Below are 14,554 nucleotides of genomic sequence, written 5' to 3'. Positions count from 1 at the left end.
TGACAGCGTGATGGAAACAGATGCAGGGATGATGCTGAGAGGACAAGGCGATGGAGGAGAGAGTCCGTCACCACCCCAGCTGGACGATGATCACTTATCGCCCAGGCGGTGAATGACGCATCAAGTGATTGCGGAGAGCCCCAACCAGGCCCACTTGCACGTGATCTGCGCGTGACACCACCACCGGCCGCTTTTGGGTTTCTCCGACGCTTACCCGCCCGCTGCGCATCATCGCATTCTTAGTGCCAATTGTTGACTCCCTCTCGATCCGGTCCTCCGATAGTGGACTCCTGCCGCTTTGCGAAGCCTGGCCTGTGAGGTGTCGTTCACCATGCTTGGCTCCAACAAATAAGTCTACCAGATCTTGTCCCTACCCTCTCACCTTGCCCCTGTCTGTTTGGTTGGGGTTCCCGGACCGAAGTTCCAGGTGTCATCTATACGCACTGGCCCCATACGGCATACATACTTGATCTGCATGAGTCGGTCACCTGGACTTTAAGGCCGAAATCCCGTCGGACTGAACCATACCTGCTTTCCTATCTAATATACCGTCATGTCCGCCAATGCTTCCGATAATGGCGCTGGGAAGCCGCGCCTACACACGGCCCGCTCGTTCCCAAGAATGGACTCGCCCGATACGAGCCCTTTCGTTCGATCAAGAGCCAAGACCGTTCAATCCGTGGCAATACCTGAACTGGTAGATGCTGAGGCCCTTCCGTTACCCTTGTCGACACCAGATGAGGAGCGGATTGGCAGCCCCGACCTGTTCGAGAAACCAGGCTCTTCCGACTTGGGCGACGATGGGCAGCAGGGTGAGGAGATCTCGGTGCTCTCACGAGGCAGCCAGGGTCACACGGAGGAGCTGCCGATTGAGCTCGCAAGTATGACAGACAGGTACAGTAAAACCCTTCCTCCCCCAATGTTGGTTAACGGGTTGCTGATATCATTGCTGGTAGATTTGTCCACTCGCTTACTGCCAAGGTACACTCCTCTCCCCCCACGATCGAGAAGGTATCGAGTCGCTTCCAGGAGTTTTATGTTCGAGCGGAATCACACATAGCCACTCATATCTCTGCTCTGGCATCTCGGATAAATCGTGATCCTTCTCCCTTCCGTGCCACGCAGGGAAAGTCTAGTAACAAAGGCTCAGATGGCCGTCAAATGTTGACAGCATCGGAAGTCACGGAGAAGAGAATCGCACGCAAACATCTTGCTTCCAAGCGGGTTGCTTTGGAAGAGGCAGTGGAACGGAGAGCTTGTGAGACTATCTACGACAAATTATGGAGGCATAATAGCACTCTGGATGAGATTCGAGACGAGAAGCTGCGCTCCAAGACGGCGGCGCTCTCTCTTGTTGGCATTAATCTAAAGGACCTCGGCGTCGATCTCGACCTTGGTGCGATCAATGAAGAGAAGCAGAAGGAGGCAGATGAATGCCTTGCTGCTGCACGAGATTGCTTAGCGAAGATGAACGATGACAAGTATCCTTTAGGCAAGCTCCAACAGCTTGCTGCTGCACACAAGGCAATAGTTGATGCCTTGACTAAATTGCTACCATCGTCCTCCTCCGCTGACGAGATACTGCCTACTCTGATATACTCCCTCGTCACTTGTCCTCCTGAGGGCATCAACATTATTAGCAATCTCTTCTTCATCCAGCGGTTTAGGTCGTCTAGTAAAATAGACGGTGAAACTGCATATTGCCTGACTAACCTTGAAGCGGCCATTAGCTTTCTCGAGAATGTAGACCTGACCGAACTCCGTGGGGAGGAGGCCTTTGAGGGCCAAACCAAGGCAGCCAATGACGATTCGACCTCGGCTGGGAAGACCGATTCTCTCCAGTCCCATAATGCCTCCAAGGAAGCAGCAGTATCGTCGGTTACACCCGTGACAGCCTCGCCTGAACTTTCGAATCCAGTTGGGCAAGACGCCTTGGGCACCTTGCCCAGACCTCAGTCGTCAGCAAGCACTCAACAACGGCGGCTGAACAATCTTTTCCAACCGCCTGCAAAGGTGCTCGGTGCCGCTAATGATGCTGTCCGTAACACCGCCGACCAGGGGCTGAAAAACATTGGGGCATCCCTGGACAGCAGTTTCAATTTCCTCTTTGGTCGTCTTAAAGAGTTACAGTCCAACCAGTTCCCTGTCAAAGATGGGAACAATCCGGTCCTGCCGAAGACGTTGGCAGATGCTCGACGTCTGGTCACGAATCCGATATCTACCGGGAACAATCTAGGCCAAGACGAAAACTCAGCAAGGGAGCCTCGTTCCACCGATCGGCCTCCATTGAGGCGCATCGGATCCAAAGCAGAGGATACTTTTCTAGGGCTGGTCAGTGGCCAGAGAACCCCACGGGACCGGAGTGTCGACAGCGTCAGGACCCAGGGCAGCTCCAGGAAAACCACGGTCTCTCAGGGCCCGCAGAAGGAAGAACCCCAGGTTTCCCCTGCAAGCACAGCATCGCTGGCTACTACTCCATTGGAATCGATGCGGAGCTTCGGGAACACCCTTAACCCGCTCAATCACATTCCCGGCATGATCAGGAACTTTGGACGTGGCACTCCAGGCACTCCTGATACCCCTGGGCCAATGCCCTCTCCCAACACTCCTACTGAGAGAATCAGAGCCTCGATCCTTTCGCGCGAGTCTTCGTCTTCGAACGTTCCCAGTGCCCCACCCCGGGTTGAGCGAGTTGAACCGCCTATTCAGCGTTTCCTCCAGATGCAAAATGTCAGCGAACTTACGATTGGGGACGTATCTGTTCTGTTGGAGGACTACAAGCGCATCGCTGCAGCGTTGTCAAAGCAGAGCTCTACCTGAGTGGAAGCTTCACTCTTCTTTGTTCAAGGCATATGATTCCCACATGGTTGTTTATACTATCCCCCTCTTCTTTGAAGTATTTTCGTGGCGACTTCCCGCTCTTTCTTCATTTTTATGATTGAAATTGTAGATCACTGCTGGTGTTCAGTGCTTACTGTTTGGGTTCATGTCTTGCATTTTCAGCCATTGGGTCAAAGGCATCGCTAGCAGTGCTAGTATTTAATCAAATGCAGTTTCCTTCAAACAATGAATTTGGTGGGGGTATAATGACATTACTAACAGATGAATTCAAAACATATGAAACCGACAGGGGTCATTATAAGCGCCGACTGGCAAATACAACACGGACATAATCTGGTCATCCTCGCGTAAACTCTATCTCATAACTCTGAAATCTCGAAGGACAAACAAACACATACAATTTGAACCCAACATGAAGTAAGAATATCTGAGGGGAAATAACAATAATGGAATTTGTGTGAAGAGAGAGAGAGAGAGAGAGAAAGGTAGACCATGCACACAAGCTTAGAATTATATGCATGAAGTAGAATCCGGTCTCTTATAATAATTGGGTCAAGGAGTACGACCGCGAAGGACCTCTGCACCTCCGCTGCGCATCTCCTCGAATTTCCGCGAAAGGTCGGAAGATTGTTCCTCAACGACTTCGTTTCTGCGTCTGATCTCTGCTTCGAACACGGCGGCGGTTTTCCGTCGAGCGTGACGCAGATCTTTCATCTTGGAGAGGGCGTTGCTGAATTGGTCGATCAGGAGATCGCCGTAGTCTTCCCAGCTGTCAATTGAGAGGGTGGAGAAGAAGTTGCGGCGGTCTTTGTCGGTTGAGTTGAGGAGGAAAGACAATTTGTCTTCCGAGGTGGCTTTGGGTCCTGGAACGGAGATGGGGGCGGTGGTAGTGGTGGTGGTTTTGGAGGGTGCGGTGGGTGCGGTGGGTGTGTGGTCGAAGGGCTCAGATTGGAGGTCGTTGAATGATTTCTCACGTAGTACGTGTGGCGGGTAGTCTGATTCGATGTTTCGTTTTTTCTTGGATTGGGGATCGGGAGAGGGGATAATGCGTTGGACTGAGCCGCGTCGCGCGAATGGATCATTGATTGGGTCGTCATCGTCGTCGAGATCGTCGATGTTGGTCATGTCAAAGGAGCTTAATGGTGGTAGGCTGTCGCGTCTTTCATGTCCATTTCCGAATAGACGGCCATCGTCTTCGCTATCGCGGTGATTGGTGGTGCTGGTGACACCAGTCTCCTTGCCGGGTTGTGGGCGAGGCCCGGAGGTCCGCCGGGTAGGGGTTAGATCCAACTGCTCTAGGAGAGATGGCTTGGGTGGGCTGAAGCGTGTCCGTGGAGTTGCGGTCATGCTGCGTTGGAGCGTGACTTTTCTGTTGGATAGGACCTGACTAGTCATTCTGACGTCGGATGTTGATTGATTGAGAGAAGGGCCTTTCAATGGCTCTGGGTACGTGGTTGGTTCAGGATTCTGATGGGATTTCCTGCTGGCAGCCCAGAAGTTCTGCAGGCGCTTGCTCAGAGGCTCTTCGGTCGATGATCTGTATCTGCGGGCGTAGTTCCCATCCTCGGTCGTATCAGATCGTTCATCATCTCCAGCCATGGAGGTCAATTGGCTTGCATCATCGGCCTCTTCGGAATCGAAACCGGCCGATTTCATAGCGTTATCCCCAAGATTCTCGTACCATTTGCCATCGTATGCACGGCGTGGCAGTCGAGACGGGTGCAGCGGCCTCTCCTCCACCGGCGCTGCTTGATACTGGGGAACCGTGGCGGGTCGTAATTGGTATTGGATCGGGACATCTTCTGCCCCGATGACACTTGTCGCCGCAATGGTGGACTCGTCGATTCCTTCCACGTCCGTGTCGAACATGTCTCTATGCACGGCATTTTCCGCGGGCGCCTGAGGCATCTGCTCGGTAAAAGATGCTGCTCCATAATGCTCCAGGGGTATTGATTTGTTGACTGGCAGGGGCACCGGCGCCACCAGATTTGTCGGAGGGACTTCAACCCTTGCTTGTGCAGCTAGAGTTTGCCGGGACTGGGTTGGGACATCAGTTGTGCGTGGTCGAGGCTGGCCAGCCTCTTTTGCATGCACATAATCTCCCACTCCCATGGTTTATCCGGGAGGTCGGAGCGGGGTGAGGTGACGAAAATGATTATTTCAACAAACGGCAACAAGGGGGAGGAAAGAGATATATGCTGGGCTGGTTTCGAATGACATGCAAATTACAATTGTTATCTAAGACGGGTGGTTCCGGTCATGGTCCTGAGTTCGCCGAATTGCTGGCGCCGAGAGGTTGATTCTTCAGGCACGCGAGGCATCCACGAGGTCACGTGGAGTGGATGGGCATCAATCGCTGCCAATTTCCCCGTTTACTCAATATTGAAGTCGACATCAGGGGGGAGCCGAGAAGTCATGGTGTAACTACGGGAGAATATTACAATGCGAGAAATGATCCCAAGAGGGAGCTAGTCATATCTTTGTCTATGTGATCTCAAATAAGGAATATGTAATATGTATACCACCTTGCTCAAGTTATCAATCCATATACCCAAATGAAGCGTCATCATCAATATTCAGGTCATTGAAAGTAGAGGTGACCCCTTTGCCACGCTGTTTGGCTTTCTCAAAATAATCCTGAGATTTCTGTACCTCGGATTCTTTCCTCTCGATCGCAAGCCGGCGTTCCCGCCGTTCTTGGAGCGAATCTTGAATGTCATCTGCGGATTCTGAACTGTCGTCTTCGAAATCGGAATCGTCCATATATTCGTCCTTTTGTCCATAAGGTAATGACGAGACGAAAAGATCAGCTATCCAGAGTGATACCATTCCCCTAAGCTCCAACAACTCAGGGGAATCAGAATAGGGAGGAGACCCGAGAATCTCGTCCATCCTTGCTGCGATCTTTTGCGCTTGGTCCAGCTCGCCTTTCCTAACACCAGCAATCATCGCATTTGTTTTCTGCCTGGAGCTAGCATGACCGTGCAGCTCGGCAGCAGTATCTTCATCCTCCGAGTTGTCGTCGGGGACAGCACCATGAGTATCCCAGATCCTTTGCCGAGAAACACTGCTCTCCTCTTCGGTGACGTATATCCAGAGGCCAAACATAGCAGGGTAGAAGTGTAAAGAACTAATGGCATCGGGGGCTGCTTTCCGGTATGGGTGCTGAATGATGAGCCTTTCGTAGTACTGCTTGGCATTTTCGAATCCTTCCCGTGTGAAAAGCAGTCCGGACGACGGTGCTGCAGAGTGTCCTGCGTCACCCTCCTGCGCATTGCCAGATGCCATGTCCGGGTTCTGACAGCCACGTCGGAGCAAGATTTCCGCGCCGATACCCCATCTTCCTTCAGTGCGAACGTCAACTGGAGTGCCCCCGATTTCTTCACGGAGGATTAAACCCCACGCCCTACCTGCTCGGACGAAGTCTTTCTGAAGGAGACAACGATGGAGGATGGAAGACAGCACGGCCAAGTGTTGCAGACGAAGGTTTCCCTGATGAGCCGCAGACTGGGGAGGATAGATCGGAGACGATAGGGAGGTCAACTCTTTCAGAACCCGATTCCGGGTCTGCCGACGAGTAGGTTGACATTTCATCGGCGCATGCGGGAAGTTTCCCCCTGGTAATTCTTGGTCGAAAGAGAGGCCGGCAATGCGATATTGATGGGCTTCATCAGGGGATAGAGTAAGTGACGGGCCAGGAGGAGCTGCCTCCGATGCAGCATCGGTTGTGTCTCCGTCGACATCCTCATCATTGTCTCCCCAGTCATCAAGATCCTTCTTGCGTTTCCTAGGCTCATACTGGGCCACGCGCACACTAGAAGGTTGTTGCCATGGCGTGAGTGGCAGAGAAAAAACCGACGCTGCAGGAACAGATGCCATAGAGGCCCGGATGATCAAAGAGCCGATGACCTATTCCGGAAGAGGAGGGTTATTGTACGAGGAGGTCCCATGGGGATTGACAAGGGGAATCACCACATGGATGGTATTCACTGTTTGTTTTAGATCCCCTGGTGGTGCTTCAAATAAATGACTCCGGACCAGTGATAACACTCAGATAAGAAGTGTAGAGTAGAGTCGGAAATAGACAAGTCCAAAAATCAAGCAGATCCAGGCAGAAACCTGAGGCCGTTCGTCAGGGTCCGCCGGCCAATCGGCGGCGTCAAGAATGATGCCGCCTTGAGCACGTTGAGCGCTAGACTACATCCAGCTGAGACGAAACCGCCGAAACCGCCCGGCGGCTAAGCCGTTCCAGGGTCTCTGGAGTCACGGGCGAGATCGCCTTAGAATCTGGACCAACCAGACGAAATTACGCAGGACTCCTTCACTCCACAAGAAACGACTAGGCTACTGTAGGTCAAGTAAGCAACCCAAGCCAAGCCGAACCAAAACCGCCCGACCAGCGGCCAAACCAACACCAACTGTTATCATTCATCTCATCTTCACTCCCCCCCATCATCGTTGTCGTCGTCATCGTCATCGTCTCCTGGTCCCGTCGTGCTCTATCATCGCTCCGAGCCCCCGGGCTCTTTCTACGTCCCCTCTTGTCGCTGCCCCCCTTCATTCTCTGTCATTGGCGGGCACTGCTTGACGACCGTCTCGACCACCATCGTCTCCAGTCTCCGGTTAGTCGTGGGGTCCGTCCCCCCCGAAAGTCGTACGGCGTTAATCCCACCACACGTCCTCTCCTTCGTGGCTCCCTTTTAAAGGATCGGCACTTGCCGGCTGGCTTCCAGATAGTATCATACGCCGCCTAGTATTTTCTCTACTGGGAAATCCCGCTCTTCTCGACTCCGATCTCGCAGAATCGTCTATTGCCCAACTTTCTCGGCCGCAGCAGCCTTGTCTCCGAATAACCTACCACACGGTGCGATCAGGCACGTTCACCCCAACGCCCGCCCGCGATAACATCTCTGATTTCCGAACGGCACTCGAGCACATTTTCGCCAAGGACTGGATTGCTGAAACTGTCCAATGGTATGTCCATCCCGAATTTGCCAGAATCGGTTGCAGGAGACCGTCCTCAGGAGTCAGACCTCTTTTGGTGGCGTTGCCGAGTGTGCCGCCTAGGAAATCTGTCTCAACGACCACTGCTTCATCTGTTCCTGGTCGCAATTTCCCTACCCTCACTTCTGCCCATCTTGTTGTGCCTGAAGTGAGTCGCTGCTGTGTACCGTCTTACTAATGTTGGTCGCACCTTTAGTCATCAATCTTTCGATGGCAATAGGCAGTTTATAGACTCCCATCGCTACGTCCTTGCGTTATTGTTACTATGGGACAGTCTTCCTCTACGCAACGAACTCGTCGCCACAGTACCCCATCAGAACACTTCTTCTCTTTTCACGCGAACCGTGGTCGCATCAATAGGGATGAAGCAATGAATCACGGCTACAACTCGGAGCAGACTGGGGAATACGCACCCCAGTCGGGAACGGAAACAGACGATGACCGCACGCACACGACACCGGTAGAATCCGCTCACCTGAATCCCGCCGCCGAAATATGGCAACCGAATGTCCCCGTCGACGAGCAACGACAAATGAGAACTATACAGGAGGAAAGCGACCCCCAGTATGAGCCAGGTCAACGGGAATATCGCTCAGCTATCTTTGCCCGAATGGCTGCACGCAGGCAGTCCACGATGTCGCGATTAGGGTCCAGGATCCTCCCCAACTCGGTCATTCGTGGCCTGCTGAGCAGTGAAGAAGAAACGCCTGCTGAAGGTCACGCGCATCGCCATGGGATTGTATCCAGATCGATTCCGAGATCAGAAGCCACACATAGTAGTGCTCGCTTTAGCCCATTCAGTTCTCTGAGTTCGAGAAATGTTTCCAGACGACGCTCGCTACGTGCACCTTACTTTATTCCCCGCAATGACACTTCGAACGCGTCAGATCCCGCTCACTCCGGCACGTATCTTGAGAACGCGGTTGAGAACGCTCCAGAGCCTACACGGAGCTCTTGGCGCCGCAGTGCTAGGCTACATCGTGTCCGAAATTCTTTGTCAGGACCCATTGGTCATATGTTCGGCCAATCCTATCCAAACATGTCGGGTCAGGAACCAGGGCCTACCCCACAACCGCCCCTAAACCCATTGTCTAGTGAGGACCCTGAAGGCTTCATTCCTTATCCTGGATCAATAGGTAGCCATATGGACTTCGACGAGCCTCATGAGCTCGATTCAGTGGAACCTGCTGTAGGCAGTACGCGCCCTACCTCACCCATGTCGTCGCAGTCTGCGCAAGGCCCGCCTGGTTTACGCCAGTTTCCGGGGTTGTTGCGTGCAAGACCATCCAGGGTCATGCGTCGGGAGGAACAAACACCTTTGTCGCGTGTCCTTCAACTGGCCGCTACCGCCATTGCTGCCCAACTTTCTGGCACAACTGGCCCAGCCATGCCCAATATACAGGCTCTGGGTGATGATGGTCTTGACGGTTCATTGGAGAATTTCATACAGAGCTTACAGCATGCTACATCAACGCAAACAAGTCCGAACGATACAGGGAATTTGGCAGGCGATAATAGCCCCCCTACCCCGGTCAACTTTCTCAGAGTCTTCCGGTTTGCCAACTCGGATGGTACTCGACCCGTCGGACCACTGAATCGCTCCACGGCGGATTCCGAGAATACAGATAACAACGGAGGTGGTATGGATGTGGACAATCCTCCCGATGGACCAGAGGGACGTACTGTGACTCTAGTTGTGGTTGGGGTAAGATCCGTCCCCTCGGGAAACGGGCCCAGCGGAGATCAGCCAGGTAACGCGGGAACTGGTTTGGACGCCCTTCTTCGCCTACCGTTCCTGTCGCCGGGAAGTCTTGCACGCAACCCTGACAGCAACCGCTCTCGATTCCCACCACGTCCGGAAGGGCGGCCAATGCTCCCACCTATCCGGTTTCATGGCGATGCTCCTAGCGGGCTCAACGCGGGTGGTGAGACGACCACACAACAAGGAGTTCCTACCCCATTACCGAGATTGTCTGAGATGGGCAGCCGGGTCCCACTTGGCTCGCTCTCTTCAGCTCCCTCCGCGCTTTCGGAAAGCCCCCCAGGTCCCCATCCTCCTCCGTCAACGCCAGCTGAACCGGGGTTGTCAACCGTGTCGTCTAGCGCATCCACTCCCAGCCGAAGGCCGTCAACTGCATCGGCGATGTCACCAAGTACTCTACCCCAGCTTGATCCCATCCGGCCAATGCAACCTACGGCTGAGCCCGTTGAAGACGGTGTTCCGCTGAATACGCGCCAGCGACGTCGAAGTGACTCGGAATATGCGCGCCATCGTGATCTTGGGTCTGGCGCCGTTAGACGCAACGGTGTTGTGGAACCCGACAGCGCTGCACCTTCTACAGGCCGAAGCTGGCTGATTTACGTTGTCGGAACTAACCTCTCTGAAAATCACCCTGCCTTCGCGACGCCAAGCTTGTTCACTGATGTAAGAATCCCATTATTCGTTATGGCCGGTAGCTAATACGGTTACAGAACCCAACATACGAAGATATGATCCTGCTCTCTTCTCTTCTTGGGCCTGTCAAGCCGCCCGTCGCCACCCATGAGGATCTCTCCACAGCCGGTGGATTGTTCCGTCTCGTGGAATATGCTGGCTCGCTGGTTGCCGAAGGGTTGGAAGGTGCTGGCACCCTTCAACTTCCCGAAGGCGAGCGTTGCTTGATCTGTCTCAGTGACTACGAGGTGGCGGAGGAGCTTCGACAACTGACCAAATGCAAACACCTCTTCCACCGCGATTGCATAGACCAGGTTCGTGACTCTGTACATTGAGGATCCCGGATCCGACTGACTTTTCCCTAGTGGTTGACCACGGGTCGGAATTCTTGCCCTCTTTGCCGAGGTCAAGGCGTAGCTGAAACATCAACTAACCGACCCACCCCAGATGCGCCCAACGCTACAGCTGCATGAGCGTGTTAATTTGTGCTGTGCTAGTCATTCTCCGCCGATACGTCATCTTTTTAAACTAACCTTGAATTATTTGAAGCTTAGCATGAAGCGTCTATCTCATACCCTAACGAATGTCTTTTACTGGCTGATTTGGCCTTTTACGGATGGCGGGCATGGCGATTACTTTTGTCTATTTTATGCAGGTGGTCCCTTCTGGTTAAGATCCTTGGAATCTGGGTTCCCCGGTAAGTCCGGCGGTTTACGCGTGAAGCAATGGTAGAGTGGTGCATTTGTGGCTCATTGCAGATTGCTGTGAATTGGAGGGCTTGGCATTGCATGGGATCCTGTTATGTGACATATCTTCGGACATTCGAGTTCTCTCTATTGGTCTCATCTTGTTGTATTATTCCCCTCTCCGTTCGATGCTCTGGTGGTAAAGCTCTTAGCTTTTTCTTTGGCGGGCTTCAGTTGAATGCAACTGGTTATGAAACCATGTTCTTAATGTAGTATTGCTAGTAGTACTGTAATAGAGACCAGGCATAGTACGCTTGGACCAACGAACCTCCCACTGGCGGAGCGGAGCCAATCCCCAGCCTGGAGGCCCGCATCTCCGCCCCTCCGCTGACTCAGCCCACCGCCGTCGACCACCCCGCGTCTTGCAATCCACTGGCTCAGCACGAAGCTTGTATGTGCTTTGAATCCCGACTTCCTTCGGCACATTCCCCGCATCACGATTGGAGAGATAGTCTGGTTCCTGGTGCGCAAATCTCTCTTTTGATGGATCAATTGGGTCAAGCAACTGAACATCTACATGCAGACAGGCAAGAAAAAAAATCTCAGTCCTACCCCGCTACACGATAAAACCCCAATATTGGATACTCACCCTCGAATCCGGACCCCAGCCTTCCAACGAAGAGAAGAAATAGAACAAAAATCACCATGGACACCCCCGTGCGCCTCACCGTGCTAATTTCCGGCAATGGTTCCAACCTCCAAGCAGTGATCGACAAGACCCTCCAAGGGCAACTCTCAACCCAGATCGTCCGCGTCATCTCCAACCGCAAGGATGCCTATGGCCTCGAGCGGGCTCGACTGGCTAATATCCCCACGCAATACCACAACCTCGTGAAGTACAAGAAGCAACATCCCGCCACACCAGAGGGGGTCCAGGCCGCCCGCGAAGAATACGACGCCGAACTGGCTCGATTGGTGCTGGCCGATAAGCCGGAGATGGTTGCTTGTTTGGGATTCATGCATGTTCTTTCGCCGAGGTTTTTGGAGCCGTTGGAGGAGGCCAAGATTAATATTATCAATCTACACCCGGCTTTGCCCGGGGCGTTCAATGGCGCGGTAGGTTCTATTCTCTCTAAATTTCGCTGGAGGGGATTTGCTGACGTCAGATGGGGATGGATAGAATGCTATTGAGCGCGCGCATGCCGCTTGGTTGGAGGGGAAGATCGATAAGACGGGGGTCATGATCCATAAGGTCATTTCAGAGGTGGATATGGGGACCCCGATCCTGGTGAAGGAAATACCCTTTGTTAAGGGGGAGGATGAGGATCTGCATAAGTTCGAGCAGAAGGTGCATGAGGTTGAGTGGGGGGTGGTTATTGAGGGAGTGCAGCTTACGATCCAGGAGGTCAAGGAGGGAAGGTAGAGGGGGTTATTAGTGGGTCGGTTTGTCCATGATTGATACCATAAATGAATTGAGACGTATAATATCTGCGAAAAAAAAAATTAAGGCTCTTTCTCCGGGATGGGAGTACACCATCCACATTCACATCAGAAATGTGCCATGTGTGGGATGTTTAATCTCTGCGGATAAATGTAATGGTTGTTGTGACCCGGTTGGATGCAACAGGTATCTCTTATTTAATGAATCAGAGATAGGCATCTGTGCGTATCGGATGACCAGATACGGGGAAGTCAATTGGTTCACAACATGGCGGCGGAGACTGCAACCAACGTCCTTGCCAAGTATTTTTTGGCTAGTTGAATCCTGCTGAGAACATCAATTTACGTTGAAGCTTGGGCTGATTGGTGTGTTTGATCCCTGGGCGGTCTTTGTACTTCTGCTGGTCTGGTATAGCTCCCTGCCAGTGCAGTTGTCCCAACAACAAGGCCAATGTATTGGTACATGGCCATGGCACGGCATCAATACAGCCGGTTACAGGGCAGTCACATGGAAAACCTCCCAATGAGCTTGAGAATGGGGAAGACAAGGGTCGACCTCTCCAACAAACATACACTAACTATTGCACGGGGGCCTTGGGAATAGTACGTCGGCAGCTACAAGCCTTCTAATCCCGATAATTCTGTCTGGACACCGTCAAGATCAGCTGAACACACCGGAGATCATCTTGCTGACACACTTCAGGGAGATTAATACTGACTTACGCTGAAGTCACGTCCGTGATTCGAGGTCATGCCATGTCATGGCTTGTCCCCACCCTTCTGGTCTCCCCACTCCCTGATCCCCTCCGCTTCTTCCTCGAGGATACAGTACCACTCATATTGGCTATTCATCTTCACTGAAACGTTGATTCGGGATAGCCGCAGAAAGCCCATCCTCGGATACTTTTGAACTTGGAACTTCCCTCGAAGAATCTTGACAAGACAGGGCATATATACGTCTCTTGACTCTCCACTTTCTTATCTACTTTTTTCTGCTCGTCACGAGTCCCTTCATATGGCACTGCTCTGTGGGATGAAGCCCATGGGTTCCAGGGAACCCACGTCCTGATAGGCCCGGACGAGGATCTAACGGCTGATTTGCATCACAGCTACCCCGTTCCCCGACAGCAAGGTACTTTTACTGTGGTCTTTGCTAAGTATGCACTAGGGTAACATCATGAGTGGACACGCGGAATGGCGTCTAGGAGACTGAGTTAGGAAGGTATGCGCACCGGCTCCACTTGGCTGATTATATTAGGATTATATCACAAGATGAGGCCGATTCTGACTCGACACACATAATCTAGTGGCCACCGTACTAGCACGGAAACCTTTCCCTTGCCCTCACTCGCCCCATTCGCTGCATGCCTTTACCAGAAACAGGATTTACTAGTGGCCAATCCATTTAGGCAATCTTCCGGCTTTTAGCCCGGTGCTGGCTTTCTCCTGGTAGCAACGGCGGTTCTCGCCGCTCTACCATAGATTTTGAACGAGGAAAGACAAAAGGAGCGGAGAGAGGATAAAACAACTGATCTGGGTACGTACTGTGCGAGTCACACAAAGTTCAGATCAGACCATCTACATTAGTTATCAAGGGGATCGATCACCCTTAGGCCTCTGGGGACCTGATATCTACGACTTGCCCTGCTGAAGGCCCTTTCAAAACCGTTGGCTGATTGATAGCCTATGCATACACGCTACAAGTCCATGGATTAATATTATTCAGCGGCGACGGCGGAGCTCCGTGGTGGAGCTGTCTGTGACTACAGACTGGATTTTCTGGGTCACTGGGGATCCTCGACTATGTTCCCCGAAGGCCCGAACACTAGGGAGCCCGCGGGATACGCCTGGTTTAGATTGCTCCCTTCCTGTCGAGGTCTTCAGCCAAGCATATGCAGGTCGATGGCTACCTTTTGTCATGAGTCTGTATAATCTGAGAAGCCAAAAAAGCACGAGTCTATTCAGAGCTCTTGATCAACAAGGGCATCCAAGATATACGCCCGGATGAAGAAAGAAGGATATAACTGCCGTTTCCCTTCCCGGGGAACTGCGGAGATCGTCCTGATGGACCAGATAGTCGGGTATTAGTCTGGGCGACCTATGAGTAGTCACCATATGGGCCTCAATTCCCTCAATGCCGGCTTGCTGA

General features: G+C 52.6%; 4 protein-coding genes across 4 annotated transcripts; 2 read left to right on the top strand and 2 right to left on the bottom strand.

The window, feature by feature from the left end:
- The first annotated feature begins 238 nt into the window (after positions 1-238).
- Positions 239-3,130, top strand: BO94DRAFT_494502 (VPS9 domain-containing protein). Its single transcript, XM_025609233.1, has 2 exons — positions 239-894; positions 957-3,130. Exons 1-2 carry the CDS (start codon positions 554-556, stop codon positions 2,818-2,820), a joined length of 2,205 nt encoding a protein of 734 aa, XP_025466586.1. The 5' UTR covers positions 239-553; the 3' UTR covers positions 2,821-3,130.
- Positions 3,107-5,068, bottom strand: BO94DRAFT_109666 (uncharacterized protein). Its single transcript, XM_025605495.1, has one exon. The coding sequence runs from the start codon at positions 4,951-4,953 to the stop codon at positions 3,394-3,396; it is 1,560 nt and encodes a 519-aa protein (XP_025466585.1). The 5' UTR covers positions 4,954-5,068; the 3' UTR covers positions 3,107-3,393.
- A 257-nt stretch (positions 5,069-5,325) lies between these two features.
- BO94DRAFT_536253 (uncharacterized protein) lies at positions 5,326-6,897 on the bottom strand. Its single transcript, XM_025611969.1, has one exon. The coding sequence runs from the start codon at positions 6,718-6,720 to the stop codon at positions 5,380-5,382; it is 1,341 nt and encodes a 446-aa protein (XP_025466584.1). The 5' UTR covers positions 6,721-6,897; the 3' UTR covers positions 5,326-5,379.
- Positions 6,898-8,110: 1,213 nt separating this feature from the next.
- BO94DRAFT_557451 (uncharacterized protein) lies at positions 8,111-12,388 on the top strand (the record flags this gene model as incomplete). Its single annotated transcript, XM_025613931.1, has 5 exons — positions 8,111-8,141; positions 8,163-10,270; positions 10,318-10,593; positions 11,647-12,081; positions 12,146-12,388. 5 exons carry the CDS (start codon positions 8,111-8,113, stop codon positions 12,386-12,388), a joined length of 3,093 nt encoding a protein of 1,030 aa, XP_025466583.1.
- Between the last annotated feature and the right edge of the window lie 2,166 nt (positions 12,389-14,554).

The sequence above is a fragment of the Aspergillus sclerotioniger genome, assembly GCF_003184525.1.
Source record: "Aspergillus sclerotioniger CBS 115572 chromosome Unknown BO94scaffold_17, whole genome shotgun sequence".
Taxonomy (NCBI): Eukaryota; Fungi; Ascomycota; class Eurotiomycetes; order Eurotiales; family Aspergillaceae; genus Aspergillus; species Aspergillus sclerotioniger.
The sequence above is the reverse complement of the archived record's forward strand: the minus strand, read 5'-3'. Positions and strand labels throughout refer to the sequence as shown.